The sequence below is a fragment of the Pongo pygmaeus genome, chromosome 2, assembly GCF_028885625.2.
Source record: "Pongo pygmaeus isolate AG05252 chromosome 2, NHGRI_mPonPyg2-v2.0_pri, whole genome shotgun sequence".
NCBI lineage: Eukaryota > Metazoa > Chordata > Mammalia > Primates > Hominidae > Pongo > Pongo pygmaeus.
The window spans coordinates 43,603,349-43,623,051 of record NC_085930.1 but is presented as its reverse complement, the minus strand read 5'-3'; the positions used below and the strand labels follow the sequence as shown (position 1 = coordinate 43,623,051).

Sequence of the window (19,703 nt, the reverse complement as noted above, 5' to 3'; positions counted from 1 at the left end):
GTTGTGAGTAGCTGTAGTTTCTTCATTTGACTCTTGTTTACTATTCCCCTGTGAAAGTCTACTACAGTATCCTGACAATGGACATCTGATTTTTTCCAGGTTTTTGCCATTGTAATAGTAACACTATGAACATTTATATGAATACTTCTAGTGCATATTTTGCAAAATTTTTCTCAGCTATATACCTTAGAGTATGTATGTTAAAAATGCCAATTTAAAGTAATAAATTAAAAAAGAGGGCGATGCATGGACCAATGGCCAGAGCGTGTCATAAACCAGTGATTTCAATTAAACAAATTCTGTGAACTAAGGTAAAAAATAAAAATCTGTAAACCTGAGACTTCACTTTTCTCCCCCAAAAGCAATCACCTGACTTGGTGACTTATCTGGGGCAATAGAACGGTAGAACCGATTCTAACCCCCAGTTCTGTAATTACAGACAATTCTTAGGCCTGTCCCACGTGAACACATGAACATTATTCTCATTATTCTACTTGGGTGGCCTGAGAACTACAAACTTCACAGGTTCAGAGGAGAGATTACACACCACTGAGTTGCTAGTCTGTTTTTGAGAAGAGATTTGGTTTTGAGAAATTACTCCAGAGTGTTTATATTGCTTCACCCATGGGCCTGTGTGCTGTTAAGCTTGAAATGAAAAGAATGACTCTGTGGTTTAGTTTTATGAGGGAACCAAAGCCGTAGAGTTATGATCTAGTGCATATAATATTGAAGGATCACAATTTAAAGTCCAATAATTCTTGCCGTTTGTCTTCACAAGACGATCTCAAAGAGTTTTACGAGAAATTATAGACTAAGAATTTGGGAGAGTTATGTGCAATTTTTGGTTAAAAAAGGAAGTGCTAAAGTCTTCTGGAATGCTTCAAGGCTGTCATTAGAAAAGGCATGAAGAGAGCCTAGGATCATTGACTCCTTGGCTAGGAACCCTGGCAGGATTAAATGCAACCAAACAATTCAGTGATTCTGAATGGCTTCAGCTTTCTTTGAGTGGCAATTTTGCTTTTCTGGGGGCCCTACTAATTGAAGGAAAGCATAGAGGAGCCAGAGTAAATTGGTTCTTCAGAACCTTTAATAAATATTGTGGGGGTCATATTAATACAGCTTTTGTAATATATTCTCTTTCTAATTAGTTTTTTTCTCTCTTTAATGGGAATTTTAAGGACTGCAGTGGCATGAGCCAACAGAGATTTTTAAACAGCACAAATATAAATGGTTATTCTAAATTATATTTGGAAGAAACTCTACTTGAGGTATTTAAGTTAGTAAATAAAGGCACCAAATTAATATAGGCTATTTTAAGAATAAATGTGGAATGCTGTAAAACGTTGGTGATCAGTATACTTTCTGGTGGCTGGCCAATAGGATTTTTAATTGAATTACTACAGAAAATTTAGCACAAAATATTATCAGATTTAACCACCCACTCAGTACGTTATTTGTTATTGTTTTATTAGGCTAAATCAAAGGTTATAGCATCTTATCTTCTGCATTGATTTTCAGCCCAAAGGGGTAAAGTTTTAAAATGAGATCATGAAATTTTAGTAAAGAGCAGGTACTTAATAAAAGGATGATACTCAATTATTTTATTTAGAAAAGTAAAACTATTTTGTGAGTACTTTATACGTGCATTCCTAGCCTTTAAATAGTTAGACAACTTCATTGACATTCATTTTTGGAGCTTTGTAACTAGTCTGAGGTTGAACCTGGGAGGGGAGGTGTTGGGTGCTGAGGTCCTTGTGGAGAAAAGACCTGTTGGCAAATCCAATGTCAAAAGTACCCACATTTCAGGCATATTGCCTTTGGCTATATTCTCTGAAAAGCCCCAAGATGGTGGACAGCATGGCTGGAGTTTACAATTCCCCAGATAATCATTTCACAATCTATGCATCTCACATTTGGTCATTGTAAGCGGTTAGAAATTCCTGTGTTTTTTACTTATTTTGTGTCAGTGTGCCTCATCTTGCAGCTGTTCTCAGAGTGCAGTCTCCAGACCAGTAGCATTACCCAGGAACTTGTTAGAAATTCAAATTCTCAGATTTTTGTTGGCTACCTACATGTCTTCTTTTGAGAAGTGTCTGTTCATATCCTTCACCCACTTTTTGATGGGTTTGTTTGTTTTTTTCTTGTAAATTTGTGTAAGTTCCTTGTAGATTCTAGATATTAGACTTTTATCAGATGGGTAGATTGCAAAAATTTTCTCCTATTCTGTAGGTTGCCATTTCACTCTGATGATAGTTTCTTTTGCTGTGCAGAACCTCTTTAGTTTAATTAGATCTCATTTGTCAATGTTGGTTATTGTTGCAATTGCTTTTGGTGTTTTAGTCATGAAGTCTTTGGCCATGCCTATGTCCTGAATGGTATTGCCTAGGTTTTCTTCCAGGGTTTCTATGGTTTTGGGTTTTACATTTAAGTCTTCAATCCATCTTGAGTTAATTTTTGTACAAGGAGTAAGGAAGGGGTCCAGTTTCTGTTTTCTGCAAATGGCTCATCTTCACTGGTCATTTGAGAAATGCAAATCAAAACCACAATGAGATACCATCTCACACCAGTCAGAATGATGATTATTAAAAGTCAGGAAACAATAGATGATGGCGAGGCTGTGGAGAAATAGAAACACTTTACACTGTTGGTGGGAGTGTAAATTAGTTCAACCATTGTGGAAGACAGTGTGGCAATTCCTCAAGGATCTAGAACCAAAAATACCATTTGACCCAGCAATCCCATTACTAGGTATATACCCAAAGGATTATAAATCATTCTGCTATAAAGACACATGTACACGTATGTTTATTGCAGCACTATTTACAACAACAAAGACTTTGAACCATCCCAAATGCCCATCAGTGATAGACTGGATAAAGAAAATGTGGCATATATAAACCATGGAATACTACGCAGCCATAAAAAAGAATGCGATCATGCCCTTTGCAGGGACATGGATGAAGCTGGAAGTCATCATTCTCAGCAAACTAACACAAGAACAGAAAACCAAACACCACATGTTCTCACTCATAAGTGGGAGTTGAACAATGAAAACACATGGACACAGGGAGGGGAACATCACACACTGGGGCCTGTTGGAGGTTGGGGGACAAGGTGTGGGAGAGCATTAGGGCAAATACCTAATGCATGCAGGGCTTAAAACCTAGATGATGGGTTTATAGGTGCAGCAAATCACCATGGCACATGTATACTTATATAACAAACTTGCACGTTCTACACATGTATCCCAGAACTTAAAGTAAAAGAAAAAAACAAAATAAACAAACAAACAAAAAGAAATGCAAATTCTCTTGGATCAAGACCTACAGAATCAGAAACACTAGGGATGGAGCCCAATGATGTATTTTAAAAGCCCTTCATGTGACCCTGATGTCTGCTACGTTAGAAAACAACAATTTAAATTATGTTGATGAGTGTAAGTTTTTTGATAACCATCTTGAAGAGCTCTTATTCTAGTGTCTGATTCATGGTAGACTCTCAGTGTTACCCTGAAAATGGAAGATGCACTTAATTTGTAATGCAACAGTCTGTGATGTTTACTATTATATTTTAGTCTCTTTCTCTCTCTCTTTTTTTTTAACTGTCCACTCAGGAATGAATATTTGCCCTCACAGATTATTCATTTTCTTTTCCTTTGAGACTAGCTCTTCAGCTTTTCCTTCAATATGAAAAAGGTCATCTTCAAAGAAATTTGTTGTTTGATGCTTCAGTTATTTAATTCTCTAGCAAGTCACTGAGAAACAAAGTTGGTTCATGCCAATCATTTCTTTCCCATTGAAGAAGGAAAGTCACTTAATTGTCAATAATGATTAGTGAATTTTTTCTCTAGCCTCTACTTCAGGACCATTTAAAACTTCAGTGGCCAAAAATTTGTTGTTTAAGACTTCTAAGTTGGCTTCGAGTCTGCTTAGGCAGCAAATTCATCTAAAGGCTGTGAACCTCTCAGCTTTGCCTAGGGTAATAGGTGAAAATGGGGAAAAAATTATTCACAAAGAAAGTTGAAGTGAAACAGGTTTGGGAAGACAAATGGACTCAGATTGGGATGTGAATTCATATGTTTTATACACCCAATTATTTCTAATGTGTGAAATCCAGGGAAATTATGTGTTCCAGACTCAGTGAGATTCATGTGGTACAAACCTCTTTTGCATCTTGTTATGTAAAAGATCCATGTGGTTTGAACAGCATCCTTGCATGTCAGCACATCTAGTCCTAGGGGAAGAGGTTCCTCAGGATAGGGACACCAAACAGAAGATGCTGGGTGTGTGTTCTCTGGGGATGAGATAGCTGATTCTGGGTTAAAAACTGAAAACCCAGGGATCATTGAGATTTCAGGGAGGCTCCACATGGACCAGCATAGGGAGGTAGAGATGGCCACAGCATGCTGAGAGTCTACCAGGAATATAGAGAAATCTGGTAAGGCAGGAAGGAAGTTGAGCTGCAGGGGAGCCAGGGGTCTGAATGACCAAAGGACCTCCTTAGGTAGCATTCCTTATTCGTATGATTCTAATAAGGAGGTGGGTGGAAGAATGCTTCTAGGATAGAATTGGACTGAGTGGTATTAACCACTACCTGAGCAGCTCTTTTCTGAGTACCTAGCCAGACCTGTTCAGCTTTGTCCTCCTCAGAAAGAGGCCCAGATAAAGGGGAGAATTGGCCCCTAGAGCCCAGGTTCTGGCAGGCAGTCTATAAAAACTTGCATTTTGAAATCCACAAACATTGACTGAATGCCCTCCTGGTGCCAAGCACCATGGAGATGCTAGGGATAAAGTAATTAGAGAGTTCCTGCTCTCAGGGAACTCCAGGCCTTATGAAGGTGATAGATGGTTAAACAGCTTATTATAATTCAGTCGAATGGTATTTTTAGGGACAGAATATTATGCAAGAATATAAATCAATTTTTTTCTGCCTGAGGAAGTCAGCTAAATTTTCTCAGAAATGGTAATATAGGTAGGCCAGGTAGTGAAGAGGGGCAGGGGCATGGCAGGTAAAAGGATGAATGTTTAAAGAAATATGGTGCTCTCAGGAAATGGCAAGCAGTCTGTTTCTGCAGCAGCATAAGATACCTGAGGGTGAGTGTTGGAGTTGAAGTTGGACAGATGGCATGGAATCAGATCATCAAGAACCTGTAGGGAGCAGAGCTTTAGTCAGAGGAGTCACATGGTCAGATTTCTCTTAGGAAGATACATTCTAGCTCTTTTATGGAGGGTGGATTCCAGAGAACAGAGGCCAGACTCAGAGTAGAACCTTGTAAAAGTACACTTGAAGCATGATGCGGGCCTAACTCAGGGCCATTTCAAAAAGCAAGGTTGATTTTTTGAGGCTTGAATTTGTCATGTTTACTCCTGTTTTAGTCCTATCTCCACCTCTTTGGGGGCTTCTGTGGTTGATTCTCTTATAGTTGCTGCCTCTATAGTTGCTCTTGATAGAGGGAACAGATAGAAGGTGGGCCAGCATTCTGTCATATTACATGGGCCTTTTTCCCTCTCAGAGATTTTACCAAACTTTCCCAGCAGTATTAAACTAAACCCAATTACTAATATAAAGAATTTCATGTTAATATATTAGTAAATAAATTCTTTTGGTACCATCTTTTGTGACAGGTAATTATAACTTAAGTGGCCTACATCAAATGTATTAATTAATTCACGAAAATTTCATTGACATTTGTGATGTGAAGACACTGTTAGCTTCACCGAAGGGTAACAAAAAAGCATTGAATATCCTCTGGCAGAAATTGCCAGTCCTGCTTTATTCTCTATAGCCACAAGCCAAGGAACTTTCTCAAAGCATTTGGTTTATTCATTCTTTCACTAATCCTTCAATTTATAAGTCAACAAATATTTCTTCCGCATCTACTATGTGAAGGCAAAATAATGACATGAGGTGAGGAACACGTTAGAGGTGGAGTAAAAATAGAACAGAAAGTTCAAGATGGACTTCAAAGTTCTCAGAAATTCCCAAATTTAAAAATACTCTCAAGACTTTGGGCAACTTAATCTTTAATACTCTTACTACTTTTGTTATTAAAGAGCATCTTGGTTCAGGAAGTAAAGTTTTAGCTTCTTCGATAACCTAGGAATCATATCTCTGTTTCCATGTTTCTCTGATAGTTACTTGAAACTTTGATCCCTGGACTCTGCAATGTGGAACCATATTCACAGGTCACAGTAATTTTGAAAGATGAGCAAATAAAGTATTTTCCATTATCTATCTGTAGGCTTTTCTATTGTTTAAAAAGAGACTAAATAGCATGGTTTTCTAGGCAAGTGTGATAGAAAATGTGGAGCCTAACTCCCCTCCCTCACCCTTTTGAAGGCCAATCTATGAATTTGTTTGAAAATTGTCCAGTTTCAGAATTTAGCTAACTAGTTGTGTAAATGACTAAGGGTCATCAGAGAGCATGGAAGTATTATTTGCCCAGGTATATTTTGACCTCTTCTTTGACAGCTCTTCTTTTCACTGAAAAAAATTCTTTCTCATTCTAGTCTTCTGCTCTTCTGTAGAAAAAGAACTTGCTGGGAGTTAGGTGACTTGACTTCTAATCTCAGTTTTGTGGCTAACTAGTTGTAGGACTTTAAGCCAGAGGTTGTCAAACTATAGCCTGCGGGCCAAATCCTGACCACCATCTGTTTGGGAAAATAAAGTTTTATTGGAGCATAGCTATGACTATTTGTTTACTCGTTGTTTACGAATGCTTTCTTGCTACAATACTGAGATGAATACTTCTGATAGTACCATATGGCCCACAGAGCCTCCAGTATTTACTGCCTGGCCTTTTACAGGAAAAGTTTGCCAACCTCATCTTTAGGCAAGTCGCTGTCTTACTTGAGCCTCATCTTCCCCATTTGTAAAATTTGGGAGTTGGACTAGGTGTTCCCAGGGCTCATGTCCTCTTTACATTGTTACTCTAGAGCTCTTCTTACAGAGCTGTCTCATCTCATGTCAGTCATTTTATACTGGGACATAAACCTATTCATATTTATATTCATTCAATTTACTAAGCTCCTAATACTGGCAAACCAGAGTGGAACTCTAAGTCTAAGAGCATCCCTGCCTTTGAGAAACTTATAATCTGGTTAGAAGATATACCTACAAGATTTCAAACTTAAATTAAAACAGAAGGTAATAAAGGATAACATACCAAATTAAGTGATAATGATTAAAAGATTTCAGAGGAGAAATATCATTATGGACTGACATCATTAGGGAAATATCTGTAGGGGAAAGTGAGATTTTATTTTTTTAACAGTCATCTTCATAGCCCTGTAAAATACTGGATTCAGTGTCCCTCTAAAGCAGTAGTTTTCAAATTTTAGGATGCATAAAAATCACCTGAATTAGTAGGAAAAAAATGCAAATTCCTTACATCCAGCTTTCGAGATTCTAAATAGGTCTGGGGTACAGCTTATAAATGAGTATTTTCACAAACGCCCTGGATAATTCTGATACACATTCTGATAAGCTGTTAAATATAATTACTATCTAGGAAGTTATGATGTTTGGTAAAGTTTTTGTGAACTGTGGTTATGTGTGACTAGAAGGAACTCCATTGTCCATGGAGAAAGTACTTCAATGACTTTCTCTCTCTTTTTAGGAAATGTGAAATCTCTTAGGCCAAGAAGAACAACCTGAGGACTCTCTTTCTGGAGGTAATTGAACTCCTTTAATAAATCCAGAGGAGAAATCTGAGATCAGTACGTCTTTTGTTTCTATGATAGATAAGGATACATCACTTGAAAGATACACTGTACTAACTACTTTCTTCAGCATTTGACTCTTGGTCCTTGTGTTGTGAGCTCCTTGTTCCTGCAAAGATGGCTGGGGTCACCATAGTGGGTCAAAAAAAAAAAAAAAATCCATCAATGACAGAGATAGGGAATCTCCAATCTCTATCCCAAGACATGTTCTCGATGACTTGAGCACATCAGCAGATGCTCAGGATACAGAAGAGAGATTTCATCTATGGGAAAAAGACCCTCTGAAAAGAAGTGTAAAATCATCAAAAGAGCCATTGGAGGGGACACCTGAAAGTCATGTGGCTGAGGTTTCACATGATCCCGCCATGCTTCCAGTCCAGAGGAGAAAGCTAGACCCACTCCTCAAAAAGTATAGGCATCATAAGAAGGCGACAAGGACAAAAAGAAGGAGGAAGGAGAAAATGGAGTCCCAGTGCTCACCTGTTCCTCCAACACCTTCAACACCACCACAAAGTGAAGAAGATGAGACTGTAGACAAAAAGCCAACTCTACTCAGTGCCCAGGAAGATACTCCTGACCTTCTCTATGAGGTAGGGGTGGCAAAATCCTGGGATTGTCACTCTTCCGTAGGAAAAATAATGACAGCTCTTCACTTGGAGTAGGAAGAATTGGGGGTAAGGAGCTTGAGAAACAAACTGGGATCATTGGTCCCAGATAGAACATAAAAGAATTGGCGGCCGGGCATGGTGGCTCACGCCTGTAATCCCAGCACTTTGGGCGGCCAAGGTGGGCGGATCACGAAGTCAGGAAATCGAGACCATCTTGGCTAACATGGTGAAACCCCGTCTCTACTAAAAATTAAAAAAATTAGCCGGGCGTGGTGGCGGGCGACTGTAGTCCCACCCACTCGGGAGGCTGAGGCAGGAGAATGGCGTGAACCCCGGAGGCGGAGCTTGCAGTGAGCCGAGACCGCGCCACCGCACTCCAGCCTGGGCGACAGAGCTAGACTCCGTCTCAGAAAAAAGAGCCTTGGCTCAGAGAGTCATGTCCTTTTTTCTTTATGCACATGGTTATTGTCTTTGAGGGCTTTCAATTTCTTTCTTTTACTTATAGGACAGATTACAGTGTCTGCAGGAAGAGGGTTCCGGTGTGATTCATCAGGAATGTCAGATCCAGTCCTGTGAGCTCTCGATGGCTCAGAAGCCCAGGCCCTCTTCTCCTGCAGTGACATCCTTGGCATCACCACCACTCTGCTTTGGCAGTTTCCTAAGCTGTGTCTGCCAGACCATCTCAAGGTCTAGGAAGCAGAAGCCTCGCAGAAGAAAGGGTAACAACCAGGCTGAGGCAGGAGGTGATGCTGAGGTCCTGAGACCTGGCCCGGCAAAACCAGAGTTGAGCCTCAGCAAAACGTGTAGCCACTTGAAATTGATACAGCTTTCCTTTGTGTTTAGTTTTATACTTCTCTCTGTATGTCATTGTTCCTCTTAGTTGAGTTTTTGCCTGTCAAAGAGATAGAGAGCTGCTTTTATGCTGAGATCCTCAAGCCAAAACCCACAGTAAAAGCAAAGTAAAACTTTGAGGCTTTGAACTTTTACTCAGCGGTGGAATTACTTCCTACTTCCTTCCCATTAGGTTGAAGGTGGGATTCTCTCTGGAATAAGTTGTTCCCAAAATTCATGTGTATTTCACTCAGGATTGAAGTGATACAATTTCATCATTTTCGGTAGTGTTTCCTGATATTGACGACGAAATGGAGATCTTTCATGTCCAACTCCTTTCATTTTCTTTTACCTTTGACTACAGATTCATTTTGTATTCTTCTTCTTCAATATTTTTTTGAAATTCTGCCACTCTGCCACTTTCTTTTTTCTTTCTTTCTTTTTTTTTTTTTTAAGATGGAGTCTCGCTCTGTCGCCAGGCTGGAGCGCAGTGACACGATCTCGGCTCGCTGCAACCTCTGCCTCCCGGGTTCAAGCAATTCTCCTGCCTCAGCCTCCAGAGTAGCTGGGACTACAGGCAAGCGCCACCACGCCCAGGTAATTTTTGTACTTTTAGTAGAGACGGGGTTTCACCATGTTGGCCAGAATGGTCTCAATCTCTTGACCTCGTGATCCCCCACCTCGGCCTCCCAAAGTGCTGGGATTACAGGCATGAGCCACCGCGCCCGGCCAATTCTGCCACTTTCTAACTTGAATAAGCCTCAGGATGTCCTGGCTGCTACACAGCTATCACTTCCTCCATCTCTAACCAATATTTGGTTTCTTTTTTGTCACTTGTTAGTAGGGTTCCTAGCTCTCCCTTCTGAAAGGTACCTTTGGTGTTCTCTAGCCATCTGTATTGAAAACATAGTCACACAAAGTAATGTTTCTTCCTTGTCATTCTGTAGTCAGATTTTCACAGAATCCTGAGTTCTTCTGAGAATCCTAAAGAAGATAAGTACTTTACTTTAAGAAAAGTTCAAGATCATTCCATTTCCCTCTTGTTCTGGTATGCGAGGTTAATCCTTTTCCTAGGATGTAAGAGTTTATATTAATCTTACACCTTCTTTTGAGGGAGTATGTTTAAGAAGAGTTTAGGAGTTTCCCTGTAGCTTTATTACTTGTTGTTATTTCCTAATTGTCCCAGTTTCCCAATTCATGTAAGAATAATAAATAAAAATACAAATATAAATAAATGTGCAAAGTATCTGCATAAGAAAGAAATAATATGACTTACTTTCTTTTGTCCTTAGCACTGACTCTGATGATTACTGGAATCATTGGAAATGTGACCAGTATGTTGGTTCTTTTCATGCCTGGAACAAGGCTTTGTACTGTTGGAAGAATACAGGTTTCAGATAAGGAAAGATCTACACAAGCACTTAGTTTTGAAACTTTTCTGCTCCCATGTGTCTTGACCCCTTACTCATAACCAAGAGAAAGGAAGTTTACATCTCCTCTGATGCATTTGTAAATGAGAAAGTATATGTTTCCAGGTTTCAAAGTTTATATTGCAGTAGTTAGGAAGGGAATAGAATGAGTTGCAAGAGTGGTGGCGAATATCCTCAAGGATGCTTTGGAGGTAACAGGTTACAATCACATTTGAAGAAATTTCATGGTTTGGTGAGGATTTCAAATTAGAGTTAGGAATTTTGCAAAATGTCATAGTACTTAGAGTAAAATAGGACACTTTTCTAACGTCAGTCATGCTTTGATACTTTTAGTTGTCTAAAAAGTCGTTGATTTCTCATTTTAAACAGTATTGAGTTTTCTTGAGCTAATTGACCATGATAAATGGGTTTTATTACATAAAATTTCAAATTATCCAAACTATATCTATATTTACATACATATTTTCTCCATTTAATACAAGAAGCACACTCCCAGGTGAGGCATAATGTATGAAAGTCCCGAGTCGTAGAGCCTGTTATTAAAAGCTCACCAGAATGCAGGTATTTGTGCTGCTATTATACTTTATTATTGTTATTATTTATCATAATAAGTGTTTCAGGTTAGTTGTTCTGTCATAGAAAAACTATTAGTGGGAGCCTAGTTAGCCATATCTTCAGCCCCATCTACAATACTGATTTTCACATAAAAGTTATTTGCTACAAATTTGGTACATAGGTTTCAAATAAGGAAAGATCTATATAAGCACGTAGTTTTGAAATTTTTCTGCTCCGTATCTTGACCCTTTACTCACAAACAAGAGAAAAGGTGTTTGTATCTCCTCTGATGCAATTTGTAAATGGAAAAGTGCATATTTCTGTGTTTCAAATTTTATGTTGCTGTCTTTATGGTTTGAATTTTTAAACATGATTTATGACTTAATAAAGCTGCTTTTGAAAAATATACTTAGAAAAATAGTATAGCTGTTTCAAAGTAAAAACAAATTTAAAAATAAAACTTGCTACTATTGATGAGAGATAGAGTTTTATGAATCATTTAAAAACATTGTTTCCCCTGCAAAGCAGATAGACAGTTTTGCGCATGTATTATAAACAGATATAATTGACAAGTATAGAGGTAATCATATTTAATGTATTTAGTTCTCTTTTTTATCCCCATGGGAACCTAGAGAACTAGGTAGGTATCAGATGTTGCTGTACTCATTGCTACAGGTTGATTAAGCTAAGATTAAACAGGTCAATAAATATTTTCCAGCAATTTTTCTAAGATCACTCGTTTAGTCTGATAAAGAATTATAATACAAGTTTTTAAACCAAATTATTGGACTATTAGTTTTGTGGTTTTGTCTTGTAAATGTGACTTTTTTGCTCTGGGTTCTTGTCCCAACATTCAATATCAAAACATTTCCTACTACCATTTTGTTTTTGTCAATTTATTCTCATATTAGTGTCCAAATTCCAACTAATTGCCTTTATTACTCCCTGGGAAAATTTTAACATGAAAAAACCCTGGCTAATGTAAAATTTTACCCCCCAAATAAACCAATGAAAAGGGTTTACTTATTACCTGAATTTTGACAGAAATAGTAGAAAGTATCTAGTCCTTTCCTCTTATTTATCAGAGGAACCTGAACAGAGAAATTGAATAGCTCTCTCAGAGTGGCATAGCTGGTTAGTGACAAAGCTAAAACAAATAATAGCTACCATTAGATTAAATATTATACTTATTCACACATCAGTAATCTTCAGGCAATCTGCATAGGGTTGGTATGATAGTTTAAGTTCAGAAAGGTCCCAGGACTGGCAAGTCCTGATGCAGAATCCAAACCTAGGTCTGTTAGTCTCTGAAGCCAATACTTATTACATTGTACCTCTCAGTATTATAATATAAAATATCTGTTACAAGTCTAACTGTAATATTAAGAATAAATAATTTCTCTTATTTGCCAAAATTTAGATTTTAGCTTTAGCACATATACAATAAAAATAGTCTAATAAAAAAAGTCCAATTAAAAAGACTATTTCTTTGGGTAAAATTTCTTTATTGAGCTGTAAATAATAAAATAGTTACAACCTAAGTGATTGATAAAAGAAAACTTCAGTGTAATATAAATAAACTTTTAATCATTACAACCAATTAAATTGAGACAATTACTTAACTGAAAAGTGATTAAGAAAAAAGGGATAGCACATAATCAAAGCAGGGTCCTTGACTTGACACGGTCACAAGACAAGGCACAACAAAGACGAAGTAGGCTCCATAGAAAGCTAATAGACTTAAAGGCATTTCTAAACTGTTTTCAGGTGAAGAGTTTGAGACTTGGGTAGCAGAAAGACAGGCTCTTCACCATAACCCAGTGACCCTTGAAATAAGTAAGTATACTCCGGCTAATGAACTCCAGGCTTTACATAGGAAATTTGAATTTTCTCACGCTTCAAAACATTCTTTTCATTCTGATTTGACAAGGCCTTTTTCAAGACAGAAGAAAAGTACAACAGAACTGGAAGATTCAAACCACTTGGCTGTGTGATCAAGGGATTTGATTATTCATTTTTGCAGATTCAAGACACGAGGACAAGTGCTGTTGTATGTGGGAGAGCAGATTGGTGTAGATTTCTTGAGCTATTTTCTGACAGCTATAAAGAATTACAGCACTGCCCCCAGCCTGGAACCTTCATGATAGACTGTCTCAGGCACAGATATAGTTATCACCCTCCTGGTTCACAGTGCTCATCTAGAGCTTCGACTCTGATCCTTGGTTCTCCCATCCCACAACACCTTGCGCCTCAGAGTTAGTCCTGCAGTTGGTGAGAGGGCCACGATGGCTATTTTAATAGGAGTTTTAATACTCTACATAAAAAGATAAACTTCAAAACAGATGACAAAATTCTTTACACAAATTGCATAATTTTAAATGAATTCAACATTCTGCGATTCTATTACAAATTATTTCTAAAGTGAACTTGACTTATTTTGTAGTTGTAATCACCATTCTGATTCTAGAATGCCTGTGAAAGTACTCAGTATTGGATCCTTATGATGGTAGTAACTCTTCTGGTGGATGACACAATAGATCCATTCACAGAAGAGTGATGAAACCGCAACTGAGATTTTTAATAACCACTGTGAGAAATATTCCTTTATACTTCTCCTTTTATTTGAAAGAAAGAATTAAAATCCTTGAAAAGTTTTTTAAAACACACACACATTTCAACCAGCATGTAGTACTAAAACTTCTTCTTGGCCAGTGATGCTCAAAAATAATCTCTGGCTAAAATTTATATACAAACAATAATAGATTAAAAAATAAAATAGTAATCACCTAACCTCTTCTCTAAAAGCTACCATTCACCCTAATTTAAAATGTAGTCTCATTTTAAAGTTAAAATTATGAAGTAAAGGTCTATATCTAATTTTATAAGGTATCTAATTATAAATATTTTGTAATTATATAATAAGTACTTGTGAAATATCTGCCTAAGTCTGGACTTAAAAGACAGATAGTAGCTCCTAGTTTTGCCATGTACTCTGTAACTTTGAATATTTATTTAAACTCATCTATCTCTGGTTTCCTCATCTAAAAAAAGGAGAGTACTAACGTATCAGGTGGTTTTTCTGAGGATTGTATGAGATAATATCTCTGAAAGAGACTAGTGGCTGTTTTATAGCAGAAAGCTTTTGCCATTATAATGTCTATTGAATTCCTGTAAAACAAAACGTTAACTCCACTAAATGCTACAGGAGGGTAAGCTACTCATGTAAATTCTTATTTGAAAGGAAAGGAAATTTATATCTGCGGGGAATAATGTGCAAGCAAATAGATTTAATATGTGTTTATTCCCAATTTGTGTGTATCTAGAAAAATTTTTGACCCCAGAATTATACAAGCCAAAAACCCTTTATTGTTGCAACCTGTGAAATCGATATGAGTTGGGCCTTTGTCTCTGATTTGTAGGGCTGCACAGACACTCATCTGGTCCTAAAGTGCTGTGATTTATGCAACATCTTTTTTTAAAGTTTTTTTTTTTCTTTTTTTTTTGAGACTGAGTCTTGCTCTGTCGCCCAGGCTGGAGTGCAGTGGCGCAGTCTCGGCTCACTGCAAGCTCGCCTCCCGGGTTCACGCCATTCTCCTGCCTCAGCCTCCGGAGTGACTGGGACTACAGGTGCCCGCCGCCACGCCCGGCTAATTTTTTGTATTTTTTAGTAGAGACGGGGTTTCACCATGTTAGCCAGGATGGTCTCGATCTCCTGACCTCGTGATCCACCTGCCTCGGCCTCCCAAAGTGCTGGGATTACAGGCGTGAGCCACCGTGCCCGGCCTATTTTTTTGAGATGGAATCTCCCTCTGTCGCCCAGGCTGGAGTGCAGTGGCACAGTCTTGGCTTACTGCAAGCTCCGCCTCCCGGGTTCACGCCATTCTCCTGCCTCAGCCTCCGGAGTAGCTGGGACTACAGGCGCTGGCCACCACCACCTGCTAATGTTTTTGTATTTTTAGTAGAGATGGTGTTTCACCGTGTTAGCCAGGATGATCTCGATCTCCTGACCTCGTGATCCGCCCACCTCGGCCTCCCAAAGTGCTGGGATTACAGGCGTGAGCCACCGCAGCTGACCGTCATTATTATTTTCTAAAAAGCGTTAATTGTAAAGACTGTTTATTCAATGGCTGTCATAATGTAGTGGTTATTTTTTCTGCTTCAATCGTCTTGAATGATAGGAGCTATTCTATCAATAGCAACACTTGAGTATGGCAAAGATTATTAATGAAATGAGGATAGAAAGACCTCTCAGATATATTAGAATTTTGAAAAAATTTTCATTGGAAAAGCTCTCCTATATTCTAATATTACCCTTTTCCATTTCTTCTGTCCACCTGTTGAATTTTACACCAAGACTGACTACGTAAGGCACCATTAAAGTTTTATGATCTGAAATTTTATGTTGTTCCACTCGATAGGCATGTATGGAACATCTGTGCCTAAACTGAAGCTATTTTATCTCAAAGTCAAGGAAAGTAAGCATAAATAAAAAGTAGAAGAACCTGTTTGTGCTGTTAAATAACATTCAGTGTGTTCAGAGAAAATAATACAAGCACTTATATAATGACCAGTGAACAACAGCAAAAGTATCCAAAGGAGTCCAAGAGAATGTTATACAGTGTGAGTAAGTAAGAACTGATGGGATGCCTTGTAAAGGAAGGATTAGTGCAAGGTAGAATATATGGGATGGCTTCTCTGAATAGGTGACTTACGAGCTGGACCTTGAAGGAAAAGAATATGGTCTAGATTTATCCAATCCCACGTGCAAAGAGGTTGAAACCACTTTACTGGGTAGAGTCATTTTGGAGGCTGGTCAAACCAAAGCACAATTGTGAACCAGATCCAGGACATAAAGCTGATAGAAATTGTGAAACTCTTATGGACAGGTCATTATGCCTAAGTGTAGGCAGTCCAAAAGATGGGTCAGGAACAGAAGAAGAGAGAGCTAGAAAGTTAGTGTCTGAACAAAGGCAGAAATGGTTTAAAGGCATTCACAAAGGCTGGAATAAAGAGAGGGCCCAGGACTTTTATCTGAACAAGAGGAAGGTCTATGGGGTGCTGGCCATGAAGTGTTTTTGGTGGAGAGGTCCCTTCCAAAGGAAAATAGGGTGGGCAATATTGAAGGACATGAAAGCAAATGATGTAGATGAAGAGCATTATGTACAGATGCAGCAATTTCTGTCATATATTGGAGACATGGAATAGCGTAGAAATGTGTAGTGGGAATAATGAGAAATAAGTTAGGGGCCAGTTGAATTTGATACTTGAATTCTGTACTTGGCTTTGATTTTATAGGTGAAAAGGAGCTACTGTAGATTCTCAATCTTCTCTAAGAAGATAACATTGCCCAAGTTAGTAAGCTCAAAAAAGGAACGAGTGTAGGAGAGATGTGCAAGGGCATAGACCTAGATTCAATACTGACCTCTAGGAATATGTTGTTTGGTTAGCTGCCTGTCACTGTATGTGACCTAGATGATTGCCTCTTTTTTACCACTTGCTTGTAACTAATTTATTTTTGTAAGAATGGTGGATAAAACTAAAGGAACAATTACAAAAAAAAAAAACCCTTATGTATAAGCACATAGTATTTTGTATTTTTAAGAATGTGGAAAATTATGATCTCTTGACTTATGGTTTTACATTTTACGTTAGTCAAATTAAACATAAACATTAAATGTGATACATTTGTTGGAAAGTTTCAAATATTTATTTTTCCTTAAGACAACAGAGCAGTATAGCTTAGTATTTGAGACTGCGTCTGCGGATAGTTTCTGGGTCTAATTCCTGGCTTTATCACTTAATAACTACCTTAAACAGAATTACTTTTTCCGTGCTTTAGTTTGCTCGTCTGAGAAGCAGGAATAATTATACCTATCTTACAGGGCTTTGATGAGAATTAAATGAGATAATAATACATTTTAAAAACTTAGAATGGAGATTAGCATAAAGAGTATAAGCTCAACAAATATTCATCTTTTAACATCATATGGGCAAGATTTTTTTTTTAAATACTTATTTGTGTGAGGAGAGGTTGTAAGGTCTCCAAGGGGAAGGTTGCATGAAGTACATGAGAAGTCTGACCCTAAACGTAGGGGCTCCCAGAGTCACTAAATATTCTGAACATGGCTCAGAGATGGTAGAATCACCAAACCTAAAGGGATCCTATATGGTAAAACATAAGTTATCTCAGTAAGCAGAACCCCAGTTATTGCATGACCATAGGGCATTTTTGTTGTTGTGGTGGTGGTTGTTTTTTTGAGATTGGGTGTCACTCTATCTCCCAGGCTGGCCTGTAGTAGTACAATTTTGGGTCACTGCAGCCTCGACCTCCCCAGGCTCAGGTGATCTTCCCACCTCGGCCTCTCATGTAGCTGGGACTAATTTTTCTATTTTTTGTGGAGATCGTGTCTCACCATGTTGCCCAGGCTGGTCTCAAACTCCTGAGCTCAAGTGATCTGCCTACCTTAGCCTCCCAAAGTGCTAAGATTATAGGCATGAGCCAACACACCAGGCCTTATGGGGCATGTTCTTAATACCTAATGGTGAAGGAGTCCAACTCACCTATTCATATTCAGTGCTTAGCACAGTGTCAACCACAATAAGTACATGATAACATTTCAGCAAATGTCTGTTAAGTGAATGAGTAAATGATTCAGTGACGAAAAGAATTCCAGTATAATATAATTAGATGTACCACTCATAGAAATAACAATTTATTTCATCCAAAGATACCTTTTACAGTCTTTGGCATTGAAGACAACTCTGATTGTGGCACACTGGGGGAGATCCCACAAAGAGATTGACTATGAATTACTCATCAGTTAAATGGGATTGGATGAGATCAGCATTGGGCTGATTTTAGAAAATAGATTCAGAACTGCTATATTCAGTGATTAAGAAGAAGTAATGCATTCCCCTTTTTAGTCCTCTCAGTACTTTACTTTAAAATGCACACAGGTGCACACACAGACAGACAGACATGCACAGGCACAAATATGAAAATACATCACAGTTAAAATATCAATTTATTAATTTTTGGTTAAGTGCTACATAGCAGTTCACCTGAAAATTTAGTAGCTTAAAACCATGACAATCATTTATTTAACATATGACTCTTCAGTTTGGTTGAAAAGACTATCTGTGCTCCATGTAGCATCAGCTAAGGTGGCTAGAATTTTGACTGCAGGTTTCACTTTCAAGATGGCACAGCCACATAATTGGCAAGTTTGTGCTTGCTGTTGGCTGGGAGCAAAGCTGGGCTGTAGGCCAGGGGCCTCAGTTCCTGTCTACATGGGCCTCTACAGACTGCTTGGCTTCCTCTCACAGCATGGTGGCAGTGTTCCAAGGACGAGCTTCCCAAGAGAAACAGGTGTATGCTAGATTTTTTGATCTAGTCTTCGAAAGCACCTAGACTCAATTCTGCTATAGTCACAGGCCACCCACCTTCAAGGGGAACCTCTCCCGTCTCACTCCAGCCTTTATCTTTATGGGATGACTGTCAGTGTCACTGTATTAGTCCGTTTTCACACTGCTGGTAAGGACATACCCGAGACTGGGAAGAAAAAGTAGTTTAATTGGACTTACAGTTCCATATAGCTGGGGAGGCCTCAGAATTACGGCAGGAGGTGAAAGGACTTCTAACATGGTGGCAGCAAGAGAAAAAATGAGAGGGATGCAAAAGCGGAAACCCCTGATAAAACCATCAGATCTCATGAGACTTATTTACTACCAGGAGAACAGTACGGGGGAAACTGCCCCCATGATTCAAATTATCTCCCAACAGGCCCCTCCCACAACATGTGGGAATTATGGGAGTACGGTTCAAGATGAGATTTGGGTAGGGACACAGAGCCAAACCATATCCGTCACATTGTTAGAAGAGCACGTGGGATGGGAGATCTTGTGGCTGTCTTGGATAATACAATCTGCCACAGTGAGCTCTACATTTTTGGACACTATTTAAAGGAATTTTTAATTCAGTCACCTCTGAGTTCCCAAAAGTGACCAGACTATTGTGGTATGTAGGAAATCTTTTCAGAAAGAAGTACATTCTAAGGGAGGAAATATGTCTGTGGAGATTTCAACTAGATATAAAAGGCGCCATGAATAGAACAAAGGGATGGGGCATTCGCTGACAGATAATTTAACATGAAGAGCTGAGGGTAAACAATTTAAAAACTGAAGTTAGGAAACCCCCTCGCCCTCCTGATGTCAGTGAAAGGGAATATTATACACAGCCAAGGACCTTCAGCCATGGCTCTTTTGAGACATCATAGAGTACACATTGCTAAACGTAGCTTTTCCCTTTCTGTGACTAAACAACATTTTCCATGATGACTGGAGGCTCAGAAAAATCTTATGACAGGAATCTGACCCACCAAATTGAAAGTAGACAGGAAAATCATAGGTAAATGTATTTCTAAAGTATGTATCAACATTCTTGGTTAGTAAATTTTTATTTAGCTCTTGCAGGTGAAATATAAATAATGACTGTAGTATTCCTTTAAGGCCTATTAGAGCTCAGCCAAAAACAGTGATCAGCAAATCAAATGCCAGAA

The 19,703-nt window shown here is 38.5% G+C and overlaps 1 protein-coding gene across 3 annotated transcripts; it reads left to right on the top strand.

Annotated features, from left to right (window-relative positions):
- Positions 1 to 7,618: 7,618 nt before the first annotated feature.
- On the top strand, positions 7,619 to 12,940 carry LOC129032445 (uncharacterized). 3 transcript variants are annotated; one of them, XR_010125674.1, is made up of 4 exons: positions 7,651 to 8,311; positions 8,835 to 9,048; positions 9,617 to 9,757; positions 12,913 to 12,940. XR_010125674.1 is itself a non-coding variant. In XM_063661608.1 (3 exons), exons 1-3 carry the CDS (start codon positions 8,087 to 8,089, stop codon positions 9,652 to 9,654), a joined length of 477 nt encoding a protein of 158 aa, XP_063517678.1. In that variant the 5' UTR covers positions 7,651 to 8,086; the 3' UTR covers positions 9,655 to 9,941. The 3 variants fall into 3 exon arrangements, 2 of the variants coding, with proteins under 2 accessions (XP_054335573.1, XP_063517678.1); XM_063661608.1 differs by lacking the exon at positions 12,913 to 12,940 and having other exon boundaries at positions 9,617 to 9,941; XM_054479598.2 differs by lacking the exon at positions 12,913 to 12,940 and having other exon boundaries at positions 7,619 to 8,311; positions 8,835 to 10,010.
- Positions 12,941 to 19,703: the final 6,763 nt, after the last annotated feature.

Bases quoted from the DNA above. Each gene is read 5' to 3' on its own strand.
- LOC129032445 (XM_054479598.2), top strand. From the start codon at position 8,087: ATGCTTCCAGTCCAGAGGAGAAAGCTAGACCCACTCCTCAAAAAGTAT. The intron at 8,312-8,834 runs GTAGGGGTGGCA...TTTTACTTATAG, and splicing joins CTCCTGACCTTCTCTATGAG to GACAGATTACAGTGTCTGCA.